The 18101-nt window shown below is 42.4% G+C and overlaps 1 protein-coding gene across 9 annotated transcripts in view; it reads left to right on the top strand.

Moving 5' to 3' along the window:
* The window catches only part of Arnt2 (aryl hydrocarbon receptor nuclear translocator 2), a 174377-nt gene that overhangs the window by 40890 nt on the left and 115386 nt on the right, over nt 1-18101 (top strand). For all 9 annotated transcript variants that reach the window (XM_046438588.1, XM_046438559.1, XM_058577634.1 and 6 more), the window contains exons 2-3: nt 9360-9474; nt 16233-16280. In XM_046438588.1, the coding sequence (XP_046294544.1) occupies nt 9360-9474; nt 16233-16280 (163 nt within the window). The remainder of the gene's footprint in view (nt 1-9359; nt 9475-16232; nt 16281-18101) is intronic.

The following is an 18101-nucleotide window of genomic DNA, read 5'->3' as shown; positions in this document are numbered from 1 at the left end:
ATAGCAGACTGGCCATACAGGAACTGGTTGATCATGGCAGGGAACTTTGCATTGTGCTAAGAGCAAAGAGAAACCCTTAGAGGACAGAAGGGCTGGGCTTATCCCATCTCGCTTCCAAGGGGGAGCTCAATAGGAGGGTCAATGATAGGTGTAGGAAGACTGAGGGTGGGGGTGTTTTATGAGGCAGGCCACAGCAGAACCTAGAAGGTGGAGAGATTATAGAAGGTGAGAATTGATGACTGGGTTTAGGAATCATCAGCAAAGAGACAACACTGATGGCCCATGCCTGAGTGGTCACCCAGGGGAGAACATAGAGAAATAAGACTGTGTATGATGGCTTGGCATCTGGAAGTGGAGCAGCAACTGGCAAATGAAACCTGAAAGGAGGAACACGAGGCCAAAAACATAATGCCTGGATAACCAGGAGGGATGCTCAAAGTGGGACTGAGAGAGCCACAACCCACAGAGAAGGAGGGGGAAGAAGAATGACTATGTGCCTTCACTAGATGTTAGGATGGTGGCTCTCCAGTGATGGGGACCAAGTCTGGAGAAAGAGGAGGCCTGGAGGATAGGCAGTTTTTTGGTGGCATTTTGCTCCTCAAGGTGGGGCAGGATTGCTGTGCCACAATTACAGACTTGCTTGAGCAGTGGAAAATTCCACATCTTTTTCTAAGGTTGATTTGAATTTGATGCAGGGTGGTATTGTCTTAGGATGCACTCAAGTTTCTAGGTGGCACCAGGTGCCCTTCCTTGCCAACTGTGGCAGTACCTCAACTGCATAGGAAAAGTCAAGGCAAGGATCCTGACCCTCGCACTCCATTTAAAGTTGCACCCCTTGCCAGACTCTGCTGGGCCTGCCCACAAGGATGTGGAGTCAAGGGGATTGATGACTGATGCAGAACTTCTGGGTTTCCTGCTGGCACTGGGCAAGACAGCTTCTGAAGGGTGTGTGCACTGTGTCAGGTTCAAGTACTCTCTTCTCTCTCAGGTGAGGCTCTCAGGTGTGAGCTTCCTTGCCAGTGAGAGAAAAAGTTCTGTGTCAGGTGCAGGGAGTGTGTTTTGTGTGGCATATATGTACGTGTCATATATGTGTGGTGTGTGTGTGTGTGTGTGTGTTATTGTGTAGCATGTGTAGTTTATGTGTATGAAGCCCTGAGAAGAAATGTGTGGTGAGGCTCACAGCTCAGCACAGCTGTGCCCCCTGCTGACCACTTCCCTGAGGTGTGGGTGGGCCTGCCAGCTGGCAGAACCTTAGTGAGGCAGCAAGAGGTGGGGAGGGAAAAGGCCCTCATCTCAGGCTGCCCCTTCTTTCAACAGTTGTGGACAGCATCCCCCAAGTGAGTGTTACTAGGCAGAAGAGTCCAGGCTATGTGGCTCACCACTCCACAAATAAATATTCAGAGTCAAATTGGTAGGAAAATAGTTTTATTCAAAGCCAGCTTTGAAGGAAGATAGAAGAAACTGTTTAAAAAATTTTATGTTGGAAGGCTTTGGGGAGAGGGAAAAGCAGGAAATATACATGTGCTGACTGAGTTAGCCTGTGCTAGACGGGCCGGGGTGACCCTTCAGCATGAACAAGTTGCTCTCAGTTTCATAGGGGCCTCCAACTTCATGGGGAACCCACTTCCTGGCACTTCAGGAGCGGTCAGGAGGCCTAAAACAGCTGCTCTCCCTGCACACAGTGCCCCACCATTGCATTTTGTGCGCTGCTATGAGATAGAACCAGAAAATCAGAATCACAGAAGTGTTTTAATTCCTCATAATAAGAAAATGGCAAAGTTTTGTTAGCATCTCTGTGTGTGCACCTTTTTTTAGTGTGTGTGGGGGTACTGGGGATCTAACCACTAAGCAACATCCTTAGCCCTTTTTATGTTTTTTGGTTTTTGTTTTTGTGACAGGATCTCACTAAGTTGCTGAGGGTCTCGCTAAGTAGCTGAGGATGGCCTCAAACTTGCCATACTACTGATATGCCTCAGCCTCCCTGATATATCTGGACATTTAATGTATTTTTATTGATATTGAAGAGTTGTCTTCCAGGAGGGCCATCCTCGTGTACCCAGCTGCAGGATGTGACAGCCACCTGTTGGGGTCTGAGGCATGATTTCCTTGCTATGCAGTGTAGTGGCCAGATTTCCCCTTTTCTTTGTTTCAGAGTGAAATTCAGAGACCCTGGAGCAAATTGACACTATACTTACATGACAACTGTTCACCTGAATGGTTCAGCTTCTCTGCTCCATTTTATACCAGGCCCTGCCTTTGAGACTGCCACCGCTGACCTGGCCAGGGACCTTCTCTGGGTACAATCCCAGGAGCTTTGCTTGCTTGCACTTGAGTCACAGAAAAAAAAAAAAAAACTACAGATTTGGGAAACAGGTGATCACTTTCCCAGGGAAAGTGTGTATCCCACTTAGATGGATATGGACACTGACAACAGAGGAGAGAAGCCTCTCCTGATTTTACTTTTGTTTACATTTATTAAGGGTAGCTCCTAAAAATCAACCTTAGAGAAAACATGTAACCTTTAATATAAATTTTAGCCTCATAGATTGCACCTTCCCTTTGGTTTTTCAGTATCTAGAACACTGTTTTAGTTATCAACAGGACTTTTGATGAAATGAGACATCTATTCTGTTAGAAATGCCAGGATGCTGTAAGGAATCAAACATGTATTTGGAAGTGGCTCAGCAAGGCAAACTTCGATTCTGCAGAAGGGTGTACTACCAAACTGGCAAGCAAGCACATTTGGGAAACAGTCCACCTGTTTTTATCCCTAATCCAGCACTGCCCCTTGCTCTGATAGGAGGAGCTCAGGTTACAATCTACGTAACTGGCTAATTTAAAACCAGGGACAACAAAGAGAAGGGCTATAGTTAAAATGGCTACAATTGGAACTTACATCCCAAATAAGACTAAATACTACATTCTCAAAATGGACCACCAGACTTTCTATTTCTCACAATTCCTTAAATAAACTAAAAAGTAAGCAGAGGAGCAGATTTCCTTGACATCATAAAGAATCTCTATCTTTCAATCAGCATCTTATTTCAATTAAATTCAAGGACCAAGCAAGACCACCTACTATTGTCTTCACCTCCCAAGGTCACTAATCCTTGCCATAATTGCAATTTTAATTATTGTTGCTTGAGTATTTATTTTTTCCAAATATGTGCTCTTCACACATATTATCCTTAATTTTTAAGCTGTCCCTGCAGGGTACAGATTATGAACATTTTGTAGGGTACAGATTATAACACTTTGCCTTAGAGTGGTCCAGTCACTCAAATACATTAAAATGATTGAGTTGTAATTTGAAACTAGGAATGCTTGACTGAAAAGTCCTTGGGTGTTTCTCTTAGCCCATTATAATTCATTTACTACTGAATGTTATTCTGGACACTATGGCCAACAAAATAAGATTTGAAAAATAAATTGAGGGGCTGGAGTTGTGGCTTAGCGGTAGAGCACTTGGCTAGCATGTGTGAGGCCCTAGGTTCGATCCTAAGCACCACATAAAAATAAAATAAAGATATTGTGTCCAACTACAACTAAAAAATAAATATTAAAAAAAATTTTAAAAAAGAAAAAGAAATTGAGCCTTCAACTATTAAAAAGGAGAAAATATTAATAAAGTATTAATGTTGTCATCAATAGGATTTGAAAGCACAAAATTTAGAAGATTTAGTGAAAAAAAATTATCAGAACAAATAAGGGAATCTGATAAATGGCAGGAAACATGATAATGACCCCAAATTTTCTTTACCAGACATGTAAATTTCAAAAGGACAATACCTAGAACATTGAGGGAGAGGAGGGCAACACCTATGTTAGTTGCTGGTCAAATCAATTACTTCAAGCCTCATAGACTACTAACCAGTTAGAAAATAAGATGGGAAAAGATCATGTTTACTTTAGTAGCAATGATCATAACACACAGCACAACATCGCATATAATGACACAAAATACATAGAAACAAACCAAATGGGGAACTCCAGAAACCTATATGATGAAAGTCAAAAACTTTACTGAGCTGAAAAGGGAATCTTCAGTTAGTTATAGGCATATGTCAATTAGTGGTTAAAAATTCACAATGTTGTAAAAAGGTCAGTGTTCCCTCAATGAATTCCCAGCTCTCGAAAGAGACTTAATTGCAAGGGTGTTAAATTTAATATCTTAATCAAGTTAAGTCAAAATTTAAATGGAAGAATATATTAAAAAGGAGAGCAAAGACTTCTGAGAGTTGGAGTAGTGAAACTTCATCCCTAAGTGTGTTACGAAGTACAGTAGAGGAGCAAGGATGCATAACTAGGTAATTGAGGAGGAAATAGATATGCTAGAGACAGACACTTTCATGTGTAAATAAAATACAGCATAGAGGGAGCATCAACAAAATTTATGGGAAAAAAGGCAGGATTTCTGAATAAATGGGGTTAGGTCAATTGATCTTGTCTTCTTAATTCTACTTCTTAAAGCTTTCTATAGTATTAAAAAGAATCTTTCAACTTGTAAGACAGCAACAGATTGGAAAAAGTATTGTAAAATATTTTCAGAAAATAGGACAAAGTTCCAATTTATTAAAAGAGATTGTACAAAGATAAGAAAGATATTCCAAATCTTAGTAGAGGAATGAGCACAAGATATACAAGTGCAGTTTACAAAAGAAGCAATCAAATTAGAAAGAAACGTTACTCAAGAAATGCCTTATGAGGATATTGGAGGTATGAGCCACCACTTTCAGATATCGTTTGTTTAGCCCCCTTGGCTGGGGTTAAATATGAGCCTCTCCTTTTCAAATCATGTCAGTACATTTGTATATTAAGCTCACTTGCTCTCCTTCTCGTATCCCAATGGCTTTATGGCAAATGCCTATCACATGTGAAGACAGTAGTTCTCTCCGAGCACATTATACTCCATGTAAGTAAGTGTAAAATTTCTTCATAGTAGAAACTCCACGTGTCCAGTTGTCAACTTACACATGGAACCTTGCATCAAGCTTGGAGAATATTGGGATATGCACAGTGCATGAGTCAAAGGCAGGCTGGTGTGGGGCTACTTTCAGGAAGCTGGCTCTTTGGCTGGGCAGATGAGACTTACCACTTACCCACAGGGAGCAGCCAGAGAGCAGAATGAGGTCTAATGTGCCTGCAAGTCACCGAATCTCTCTTTGCCTTGTGTCCCCCTCTATCTAAGAAAGGATTGGATCTTCAGTATTCCCCATCCGTTGCCCTTCAAGTCAGCACTTTGGGGAATTTCACTTTCTGCAACTTGTATTGTTATAGGGCTGGGACCTTCTGGGAAACTGAAGCAGCATAAGGCCCCCTATGTCCCTGATTCTTGGGACCAGGTCAGAAAGATCTTAGACATGTTGCTCAGGGTAGCAGGCATGAGTTCATTAGAAGAAATAGGAAAGGGAAAACAGGGACACTGTCAAGGGAGAGTAAGTCCTCTCAGAGGGGAGGGGGGGTGTCTCTCCTGCTCTCCAGTATTTTGGGGATCCCAGGGAGGTTTCCAGAGTCCTACTGAGGTTCTCCTCTTGACTTTTGACTGACGATGACATCAGACTTTCAAATTCCCACTGCCATGACAACTCTAGGTCATTTTGGCCCATGCTGACCAGTTCTAAATAGAACCTCTTCTTACAGGAGGTTAGGGGGAATTATCCTTATCTCTTTGAGTTCTGGGATCTGGTCTGCGTAAGGGTTGCCACTGCCCCCTAACCCCACAGGGTAACTTGTGTTGTTCTTGACTGCACTTTGTGCCTGCATTTCTTCTGCAGACAACAGGTCATTTGCTTAGGAATGTAACATATCTTGTAGACTTAAGCCAGACAGAGTTGCAGGTAAATTGCTTTTTAAAAGTGAAACTGTGTGGGGATCAGCACTGTAGTCCCCATTGATAGAATTATCCCATTAACCTCATTTTCCCACCATTCATGTCTGTCCATCCCCTATTAGTATCACAAAAACAATTGGCATGTTTTGTTTTCCCAAAATAAAAACAAGTGAATGTCCTTTTTGTCAAACTACACATTGCCTGCCAGCCCTGAGCTGGAGGGCAACTGGGACAGAGGAGTCAATGGCTAAGATCCATTCCAATCTAGAATTTCCTTAACTCAAAGGTGGGGTAGCTGGCTTTAACATACTGAAACTAATATCGTGTGAAACATTAACTTGGCAGGTACAAAATTTTTAAAGTTTCCACAAATACAGACATTGATGATATGCTGGATCAAACAGTTACATGCAATTCTTTACATAGAATTTCTCAGTGTTTTTAATGGACATTGGTATATCCAGAAAAGAAGTAAATGCACAGCTTTTTGCTAACTCACTGATTTTTTTTTTAAAGATTTTTAAAGATTCCTGGAGAATCTTAGGTCTGCTCTTCTGTGGAAATTAGGAAGTAGTGACTTTCATTTTCACCTGCTTGTTCTAGTAGCAATGGGTCTTAATGGACACAGCATGTTTTAACATCCACTTCAGAAGAAAAATAATTTTATATATATATATATATATACATATAAATTTCTCATCAGAAGCAGGCAGATGGTAAGGTGGTTAGGTCATCATTGTCACAAACTGTCTCACTGTCACAAACCCAATGCAGTCATTTTTTAAAGGGGAGAGACTTTTACAAAGGGATTTTTCCTTGAATTCTTTTCAACGCATACACTCGTTAAAATCAAAACAAGATTGTAATTGTTCTCAAAGTTTTGTGAACATAGCAGAGTGGCTGAATTAATATTTTGTTTATTAGTATTACAAAATTCTTCTTCAACAGTTTTGTTTTGGTTTGGTTTGGTTTTTGATACTGGGGGGTTAATCCCAGGGATGCTTAACCACTGAGCCATATCCTCAGCCCTTTTTATTTTGAGACAGGGTCTCACTAAGTTGCTTAGGGCCTCGCTCAATCACTGAAGTTGGCTTGGAACTTGTGATCCTCCCCCCGGTGCTACTCAAGTCACTGGGATTACTAGTGTGCCCCACTGCATCCTGCACCTTTCACTTTTCAGTGAAAGACTGGGGGTGCAGCTCAGTGGTAAGCACTTGCCTAGGTTTGATCCCAGGACTGGAGAAAAAAAAGAAAGAAAGAAAAAAGAGATTTGAGTGTTTGAGTGGAATAGTTCAAGTTGACCTTCAAATGTGTTTATTAAACACAATGTCTTTGGACCTGACTGTGAGGCCACTGTCATGTGACTCCCTGTTTCTGCTGGAAGGAGACAGCAATAACTACACCAAATGTCCACTTTCAACATACTGGACATTCCTTCTCTACTAATAGTGGCCCAAGTTCCTGCTGTTATCTTGAAATGTTTTATTGAAATATATTTTTATAGACTGTTGCTTCCCTTCTATCCCCAGTAAGAATCAAGCTAAGAAAAGTGAACACTGTGGAAGTTATTCCCAAGAACAATGAGCAGAATCAGAGAAGCTGCTTAAAGTGTTTATCTTGTCATGGAATGATCTGAGAAAAGGGTTGCCTAAATTTAGGAATTCTCTAGAAATTAGGAAGGAGAATCTTCAAAATCAAGAAAGCTCACCATGGTTCCAAGAAGCTTGCAGAGTGTCTGGCTTATGAGAAATGAATGTTAACCTGTACAAGACAGGTACCCTTTTTCAGTGTCCATTATTCATATTTTTTAATATTTTTCCCACCAAGGCCTGGCTCAGGAGAGCCAGGGCACATCATCCTGGTGCCATTACTGGCTCATTGTGCAGTGTGACATGATTCTTTTAATGCCCCATGCACAAAGCGGCCAGGCAGGGCTCCCACACTTGGGAGTTCTGAGTCCAGACTGAGGGTGGGGACCAGCCTTTCTGCTTGAGCACGATCTCCAAGGCAAGGGTTAAAGAGCATCAGCAGTTGCTGTGGCAGGATACTGACTTTCAGGGAGTTTGCCCCATCAAGGGGGCCAGTCGTTGGTACCAGCTGCAGCCCCCTCCCCTCAGGCTCCACGCTGTCTGGATTCCTAGACATCATACCTCCTATCTCTAGGTGACCAGGAGACTCTTATGAAAGCAGCTAAGCTGCACCAATTCTTTATTTAAATTTTTTTGGGGGGTACTGAACCCAGTGATGCTTTACCATTGAGCTATATCTTCAGCCCTTTTAATTTTTTACTTTGAAACAGGTTTTGTTAAGTTATTGAGGGTCTTACTAAGTTGCTGAGGCTGGCCTTGAACTTACTATCTTCTTATCTCAATCTCCTGAGTTGTTTGGATTACAGGTGTGTGCCAGCTTCATAAAATTATTATTATTATTATTATTATTATTATTATTATTATTATTAGTTTTAATTAGTTACACATGACAGTACAGTGATCTTGACATATCATACATTTGAATCAAATGGGGTATAATTACTCCTTTTTCTGAGCGTACAGGTTGCTGAATCACATTGGTCGTACAGTCACGTATATACATACAGCAATAGTAGTGTCTATGTTATACTGCTGTCCTTCCTGTCCCCCCTCCCCTCCCCTCCCCTCACTTCTCTCTGCCCAATCTAATGTGATACACTTCTTTTTTTTTTCCCCTCACATGGTCATGCATATAATCTGTATAACGATGAGGGTCTCCTTCCATCTTCTGTGCAACTCCCCTTCTCTTTCCCTTTCCCTCCCACCTCTTTTTCCTATCTAGAGGTAATTTTCTTCTCATGCTCTTCCTCCCTACCCCATTTTGAGTCACCTGCCTTACGGAGAAGACATTCGGCATTTGTTTTTTTGGGATTGGCTAACTTCACTTAGCATAATCTGCTCTAATGCCATCCATTTCCCTGCAAATGTTATGATCTTGTTACTTTTTAGTGCTGAGTAATATTCCATTATGTATAAATGCCACATTTTTTTTATCCATTCATCCATTGAAGGACATCTAGGTTGGCTCCACAGTCTAGCTATGTGAATTGTGCTGCTATAAACATTGATGTGGCTGTGTCCCTGTAGTATGCCGTTTTTAGGTCTTTTGAGTGTAGTCTGTGAAGAGGAATAGCTGGGTCAAATGGTGGTTCCATTCCCAGTTTTCCAAGGAATCTCCATACTGCTTTCCAAATTGGCTGCACCAATTTGCAGTCCCACCAGCAGTGTATGAGTGTACCTTTTTTCCCCGCATCCTCGCCAGCACTTGTATGACTGATTCAAGTACTGTTTGCGAGTACAGCCCAGGGGGAAAGGGCAGAACCCAGATAGGGAGGAAGGACTCACTGAGTCACGTAAGTTGTGATGGGTAGAGTGACTGCAGCACCCGGATCCTGAACTGTCTTCCAGGTGGTACTGCTGGGAATTTGCGGCAGCTTTTCTTGCTTGATACGGGGTTTTCCTGGAGTTGACAAAAACCTCTTGTCTTTGCTGAATTTTAGAAATGGCTTCAGACATACCTGGATCGGTGACATTGCCTGTTGCCCCAATGGCGGCCACTGGACAGGTGAGGATGGCAGGGGCCATGCCTGCCCGTGGAGGAAAGCGGCGTTCTGGGTAAGCAGCCTCCGCATTTCCAGGAATTGGACATAATAAATGTTGAGCAATGATCTTGACCTGTTGGGAAAGTATTGTTTTTTCCCCTCCTGTAGAATAAGAACTCAGCAGCTCACATCCTGTTTAGATTTTGCAAGATTCCTAAATATGCACATGATTTGCTTCTAAGTGTTTTGGGCCTTGGCACCCAGCTGGGGACTTCTGTTTGCTTATCCTTGTGGTGGGAATGTGCTTAGTGACCCTGCTTGTGACTTCTTCAGGCAAGGAGGCTTGCTCTTCACCACCACAAGTTCCCCTCTGCCCCACAAGCTCTGAGGCCAGATTTGTTAGCTGAGTTCCAGGCCCTATGGGCTGCAAAGTATCACCCTGGAGCCCTCCATCATTTTCTCTGGCTGCCCATCTTTTGTGGGCAATGTACAGAATTCCTTTCAGAATAACTGGCTAAAGTCTGTGTCTGAAGTCCAGACAGCTTGAATCACATACTATTACTGGCTAATAAAGTTGAGAACAATAATAGTGCTATTAACTATGCCAGTTCTGAGAGAGACAGAAAGACCAGCACTTTTGAGCAGATAGGATCAAAACTGCAACTATTCATACTGAATTAGAGCAAACAACCAACCACAACTCTAAGAAAAAACATTACTGACATTTCAGACTCAGTTATCACTTAACCCCTTTCCAGCACCAAATCTATTTTATTTTCAGTGAAATATTAGACCAACAAGGTTTCTCACAAAGTCAAAGCAACTTTTACTTTTAATGCAACTTCTGGTTTTAATTATTTACACATAACAATAACCTTGACATATCATACATTTGAATCAGATGGGATATAATTTAATTCTGAGAGTTTGCTTTAAACCATTGTGATTCTTAAAGGGGACAGAGACAAGAGATAGATGTGTATTAGCATCTGGGATTGAGTGGGCCTAAGAAGAATAAGATATTCAGCTCTATAATTTCAGAATGTAAAATAGACTATTGTGTGTGTGGTATAGTCTGAAGGTGGGGCCTGAGATTTTCATGATTGTTAAGAAGGTTTAAAGGACTAAGAACTGGAACTCAGAGCTTAGGCTACCTTCACCTTGCTTTAGCATGCTCACTTTTGGTGCTGATGTAGCCAGTTTTGCATTTTCAGTTTCGTTATTTTGGCAGAGGGACTTGCAGAGCTGGGATGAGAAATGTTGGTGCCCCTAGGCAAAACTCCTCAGATCAGCTCTGTAATAAATGATGTGGCTTGCCTCCGGGGCTCACTGCAAAGCAACCTTCCTATTTTAACCAGCCATTCTTGCTAACAAGGTGCTAAGCTCAGCAAAGTCTGGGTTGCTAAAAGAATGTGCATGTTTGGTATCAGTATATAGATCATATAAATTTATTTTTTAGTGGTTGACAGACATTTATTTATTTTTAATTTATTTATATTCAGTGCTGAGAATCAAATGCAGTGCCTCACACATTTCAGGCAAGTGTGCTACTGCTGAGCCACAAACACAGCCCCAATTATATAGATTTTTAATTGATTTTTAAAAAACACCAGGTCTTATAAAAATTATTTTAAATGTTTATGTGCTCTAACTGCATTCTATAGAAAAAGCTTTATCCATCACCCAAGTCCTTTTTTAGAAAAGGCTAGCTCAGGAGTCTGTTGAAGGAAGTAGGCCAGGTCAGGCCCAAGTCTAGGCAAAGATGCTCTGATGCAACCCAATATTTTCAGGACTAAGAGCCCTCTCTGTGCTTGAGGGTGGGAGGGTGTCTTTGAGCCTCCCTCTGCTGGGACTTTCTGCCAGCTCCTTCAGGGACTGGGCAGAAATAAGCCAAGGCTGTGTTCCTCCTGGGCCTCCACGTTCCTGACCTGAGTCCAGCATCCTTACCCTGATCTCTGGTTGTTCCCTGGGCTAATGATTTGACCAGGGACTCAGTCCCATTTTTAAAGAATTCCTCAGAGCTGTCCCTTTTCCTTCTGGGTCTCTCTCTCCTTCTCTCTTAGGTGCATGTGTACTCACACACACACACACACACACACACACACACACCATCAAGAGAAGAATCAAGAGTCTGCAGAGGATGGGAGCACCTGCTGATACCACATCCAGTGGCAAGGAGGGGGCAAAGCCCCTTAAAGGCAACTTAACCTTCCCCTAGAGCCTGTCCAATATTGTCCTCATTTTTAGGGTCCTTCTTCCTCCCCATCAGATAGAAAGAGTAAGCAAATGAAGATTCATTCCATTTGCTAAGCCTCCATGATTTAGTGATTTATCCTGTGTTTTAGCAAAGGAACCTCCATTTTTATAGAGCTGTTTCCATAGTAATTCTTGCATCTGACATTTTTATACATGTTTTGTTGAAATTCTGTAATTGAAGCCACCATGGCTCTGGAAGCTTTGATAACAATCCCTTCAGCCAAACCCACTTATTAGCTCAGTGCATAGGAGATCCAGGTAGAAGCCACATTCATCAAAAAGCAGATGACACCACAGTGGGGCTCTGCTTTAAGGTCCACATTTGTTGCTACTTTCCCTGAGATTGTGGAACACACTTGGAGAGGTACAGGGAGAGAGGGAGAAGAAGAAAGAGAAATGGAGGTGATGGGAGAGATCCTTATAAGATCTCCCACTCTGACCTGATTACTCTGGTTGAAAGAAATGTCCCAAATTTTCAGGAGAATCACCCAGCCCACTATATCTCAGGCTTGCAGCCAAGTGGAACTCATGGCTCGAGGGTTATAGACCTTCCTGGCTGCATGATTGGGCCAGCACTGTGGGTCCTTCCTGGATGAACTTTCTTCTGCTTCCCTGACAGCCCTGCATAGGAAGTGTCCCAGCAGGCTGGATGCTGTCCTGGCAGTTAGGACACAAAGTGAAGTTTCAGAAATTTCAGATTCCTTCTAGTGTGGTTGCACATTAGTGGGAGAGATGAGCTGAAATTGGTTACCTGAAATGAATTTCTGCAGTGACCTCCCTGATCTCAGAAAGGGTGGCCAGGAGCAGGGACTTCAGCAGAGCAGAGGCAGTGTTTCTAATATTAGGGAGAGCAGCCATGATTGGGGAGAGTCTGTGCCTATGCCCAGGCTAGACATTGATGGGGATGGAGTGTGGAAGTTGAGGGCAGAGACATATCAGTCCTGTCTCTCTGTGTTGGAGTCCAGTTCTGGGCTTCTAAAATATCAACACTGAAGGAAAATTATTCATATTGCATCCAGCCAATATACCAGGGTCTCCTGACATAACCCCATGAGCTATGAAAATGTGTTCAAATTAAAGGCATGTTTACATAGTGCTATGTTTATAAGTGCATGTTTATAAGTGCTAACCAAGTTGTGTCACTTGGTTAGCACTTATAAACCAGCATTGCTGTTGTAGAGTGTTTCCTAGCATCTGTCTGTAGCAGGATCTTTGGGCTGGCCCAGGACGCTCCTTTGCTACTGCTGTTGAAGCACTCCTGTTGACATGACCTTTTATCTTTCTCATTAGAGCATAAGTGAATTCTATTTGATGACTCATATTGTATGATGCATTATTATTATACAGCCCCAGTTAGGGAGGGAGATTCACATTACTCCCTCCTAACTAATGGCATATTCAGAAGTGATATCCTGGCTTGTTATGGAGATAAAAATTTAGGCTCCTTGACAGGGAAGTGAAGACAGGTACATTTTCAGCTCACCTTTTGAATACTCATATCATCCACTCATTGTGTTGAACTCTTTAAAGTGAATACAATAGGGCTTAAAAGTCATATTTTGATTTCTCTTTTTTATTATACAGATGCTTCAGTATAATAGAGAGGCATAAAAGACATAAAACAAAGGATGATTTACTTAGGCTTTTTATAGCAGAAGAAATAAGTGTAGTTTATTGTAGTCGTATTTAAAGTAGAGAATTGGAAATGGTGACAGAAGATACCAGCAAGTGTTGCTCTGAGAGACCCTTTGTGTCCTTAGGATGGTTGCAATTTTTTGTCTGTGTTGCCGATAAGCAGGTAATACTGTTTCAGGTAGAGTGAATTTTCCTGAGAATTTGAATAATCATATGGGTCTGAATTTATCTCTGTGTTGGATCTCCGTCTTTACACTTTTCTAAATTCCTAAATCTGATTGCTGCACACTGTGACTGCATACATGCACAGGTAGGAGGCACAGTTTCTTGGTTTCTAATTTTTCGTAGGCAAATCCTGCTTCCCAAGTTCCCAGTGGACTTCAGAAAACTCCAGGGCCCAGATCAGGGCCATTCCATTTTGTTTTCCTTGTTCTTTTTCTTTCTTTTCTATGTTTTTCTTGTTGTTTTGCTCTTTTTTTTTCTTAATTTGGTACTGGGTTTGAACCCAGGGATTATTTTCTACTCAGCTCCATTCCCAGCTCTTTTTAATATTTATTTTGAGACAGGGTCTCCTTATGTGCCCAGTCTGGTCTCGAACTTGCAGTCTTCCTTACTCAGCCCCCTGAGTCACTGGGGTTACAAGTATGCACCACTGTGCCCTCCTAGGTCCATCTCTTTCTTTCTTATCCCTTCTGCTTGATTGAGCCCCAGCCAGCTTGGCCAAGCTGGGACCCACACAGTTCACTTGCCATGTCTGCTTCATGGAAGATCAAGAAAAGAATAGGACTGTCTTTGCTAAAATGAGGTGACTGGTCATCCTCATTGTCCCAGAACTCTTTCAGTTTTATCATTAAATCTGAATCCCATAAATTCCTGGAAAATCAAAACATTTGATCACCCCAAATATCCCAAAGATCTGTAGCCTGAGGAGGGAGGACTGCCAAATACATTGCATTATGCAGAGCCTGAAGATCACATTCATATCAACTTAAGCCAAAAGGAATTTTAAAGATAACTTGAGGTTTTATTAAATACTTACATGAGTTCTTTAGAATTTTGAAAGTGCTACTTTCCACCACCCACCCACCCACCCCATCCTCTGCCCGGCCCCCCACCCCCAGCCCCTTAATGCTGATGTTTTTGATGTGGGCAGCAAAATTGCTCTTCCCCATTATGAACACTGGGTGGCAGTGTGGCCCTGTGGCTCAGTAAAATGTCCCGTGGATTTGGTTTCAGTATTCTTGGTGGTTGTCTCCCAGATTTAATTTTCTGAAAGGTGAGATGATGGCTTACCAGTTATGAAGAATATTGATGGCTTTGTTTCATTTAGAAATTTGTACATTCAGCTCCCATTTGTCTACAATCTAGACAACTGAAGCCAATGCCTAGCACCTGGCTTCCCAAACTGCTTTGTAGGGAGTGTGTGTGTCTGGCCCCCTGGTGGTGTGTATGTGGTCTTTTACCTGTACTATTTTGTATCACTTTTCTTGTTCACCTCCTTCTCTTTTTTGCAGTGTTTTTTTTTTTTTTTTTCTGTTATTACTGTCATTTTTACAATTATCTAACTCCTTTTGTTCTTTTATTCTTAGCAGTTAGGATAGCTCTTGGGTCTGAGAATTAGGGATTCCAAAATGGCAGAGGATTAAATCAGTTGATTCTGAATAAAATGATGCCCAGATTAGAACTCTGACTGCCGTGGGCATTTAAACAAAAAAAAAAAAAAAGATTTTTTTATAGCACAGCAAGTACGATTTGTCTCATGGCAGGGGGTTGGGAGGCTCTCCTGGGGTATGCTTGTGCAAGGATGGCTCTTTCTCTGCAACTTGGCCTGACTGTCCTGTGCTATCCCCAAGTCACCCATTGGCTACTCTGGGCTTTTAGACCTGGGGAGGTATGGTCATGCGTCTGTGGGGCCAGCAGCTCTGGCATCTGTAGTTGTGGTCTTTTAGCACACACCTCAATCTTACAATGAGCTGTTCTGACAAGGTATTTTCCAGTCCTGGCTGCCAGATAGGATGGCCTCCCTTTGCTTGGATTCCAGCAAAACAGTGCCCCATCCAGTCAGGCCTACTAAGAACAGGAGGGGAACATGTTTTACCCAGGTGACCCAGTCACCTGGATGTCCAGAAAGGGTCAATGTCAGTCAAGTCCTCTTTCTGCCTGACATCTCCAGGGGTAATAGCAGTGCCCCTCGGAGAGGCTCGGTGTCTCGAAGGGGCATTTGGGGTATTAGTCAAGCAAGTATCCATCAAGACTTTGTTTTGTGTATGTTGTGAGGCCCAGTAAAGAGGGAATCCCAGTAATTATGTGGTGAGTTACAATAAGCAGACAGCCAATTTGAGTTAATTTAGGCCTCACATGACCATTTTCCCCTCAACAGCCATTTGTTAGACTTTGGACTTAACAGGACAGTGGCCTTGATTGAGCTTTCCACCAAGTCTTACCATGTCTCAAGACCTACCAGGTTTCAAGCAGCACAATTACTATTTGTCTCCTTTTCTGTTAATCCTTTTATCACCCTTAAAACTTTCTATTTTCAAAACCCCTTGAGCTTTTTCAGTCTGTAAACATACCGTAAAATAAACAAGTAAAAAAAAGGAAGTGACAAGGTGGAATGAAAGACATGGAGGCGAGGAGGTTTCCCCAAAGGGAGATAAGGAATGTTTCTCTTTCCAACACCAGCCTAGTCAACCCTTTGGTGGCCTGTGTGGGGTTCCACAGGGGCAAGTTGATACTTGAGCACCTAAGACCTTTCATTTTGCTTCTTCCTATCTTGAAGCTCTTTGATGACTGTGTAGAGATATTGCTTTTAGTCTTACAAAAGATTGGGAGCATTAGAGAGCAGTCTGAAGGAAAAAGTGCCCCTCATTCCCACAGCTCAGGTTACCAGTTACAGTGCCCTGCCTATAACCAGCGTTTATTGTGACCTTGACTTTGCAGAATGGACTTCGATGATGAAGATGGTGAAGGTCCCAGTAAATTTTCAAGGTAAGTTTATTTTACTTTCTTTAAAGAAGCCAATAGCCAGCAGTCACCTTCCTGGGCACACAAGGATTTAATGTCTTTTGCCATTGAAAAGCCATTGCCCTGCACTCTGGCCTTCTTGCTTGTACCTCCTTCTGTGCCAGGGTTTGGCCTAGTGGCAGCTAGCTATGAGCAGCCTTACGTACCCCAGCCTAGATGATCAAAAGTTAAATTAGAAGTTCTTAATCCCCTTTGCTTTTTTAGTGGAACAATAACTAGTAACTTTAATTGACTCCTTTTTAAAAGACCTAAAGTTCATTTAGAAAAGAACTGCTATGATGAGTCTTCTTTTTCTACTACAGAAAATAAGGAGAAACATGGGTGGCTCTGTTCTAGATGCTTGTAAAACTTGGTTTGGGGTTCTTTAGAGCCATCACTCACTGGCCATGTGCTGGGCTCTATGGGACTGTCCTGAGTACAGAATAACTGGTAGAAAGGACCCTGGATAACAGGTGCTGGTGGTATTGTAACTGTTAGGTACACAAAGGCTAAGGCAAACCCAGCTCTGTTGCACCACATTTCCCCCTTTGGTGTATTCTGTTTGAGGCATGGTAGGAAACATGGCAGTGTGGAGAGGAAGGCACCAGCCATTCTGTCATTCTAAGCATAGTTCCCATCTTTGCCCAGTTTAATTGTGGACAGTCTTGCCTTGATGTTCCTCTCTGTCACCCAAGCCTCCAGCCTCCCTAATTCTTGGTTGTTGGTGAACTTGAAAACTTGCCACATTTGGTGGTTGCTTTTCTCCTGCTTCCGTGGCCCATCATTTGGTCTACAGCCTCAGCTGTTCAAAACAGTTTTGAGAAGAATGATGTCTGTATCATCCCCCCTCTCCACCAGCTCCCGGTCAACTGAACTACCTGTTTGCTCTTCCCTGTGGTAGTTATTTTTTGGTTATGGTTCCTTTTATCCAGGACCAAAATGGTCATGGCTGTGAATTTAGCATTTTTCTCACAACTCAAAGAGGGATGCCTGCCTCATTACATTTCAGGGATTACCAGAATCTTGAAGTCCATAGTAAAATTCTTACTACCCCATAAACATTCTTCTCCAAGAACATGTCCTTCCATTTCCTAGTTTCTGCTTGGGGTGAAACAGTAAAAAGAAAATGGAAAACAGTTCGATCACTAACAGTCTTAGAGTTTCCAGTTGAAACAAGGCATGAGTTTCAACCCCTCAGCGCAGACAGAAGCCCAGCTTGCACTTACCCCCATTTTCTAGGTTGTGTTCTAGCAGAAGGGGGTGTTTTCTTCCTGAAAAGGAGCTGGCCTTGGGAATAAGGACACCCATCTCCCTGCTCCACTTCACTCTGGCCATACACATCTTCTCTGTATAAGGAAACAATGATTTTGATTCCTCTGTGTCAAAATTCCCCTTGCGATTACATTCTATAGCATGTTTACCTCAGGAAATGATAACTCTGGGGTCTCAGAATATTAAAAGGAAGGAGATGAGGAGCAACATTTGTGTAACTTTGAAGATGAATATCATTGATGAAGTAACAGAGCTGGAGACAAAGAGTGCATTGTCTTGGGCCTCAGTGCTAAGAAACAGAAGCCATGGACTAAGAAACTTTGTGAGCCACTCGGTGCATTAGAATTTAGTTGGGATTTACACCTAGGCTTCTAGGAACTGCGTCCTTTCTTCTATTACATTAAAAGTAAGACAGGAAGCCAGGATTTGCTTCCAACATAGCATTGTTCTTATAGGGCTGAGTTTGTAGGACCCCAGAGTCCACTTCCTCTACACAGCAGGGGCACCCGTGGGTGCATCTGAACTGCTCAGAGC

Source organism: Marmota monax, unplaced genomic scaffold (assembly GCF_021218885.2).
Source record: "Marmota monax isolate L192 unplaced genomic scaffold, Marmota_monax_Labrador192_F-V1.1 WCK01_AAM20220418_F8-fsc00005, whole genome shotgun sequence".
Classification (NCBI taxonomy): domain Eukaryota; kingdom Metazoa; phylum Chordata; class Mammalia; order Rodentia; family Sciuridae; genus Marmota; species Marmota monax.
Note: the sequence above shows the minus strand (reverse complement) of the source record. Positions and strands in the feature narration are given on the sequence as shown.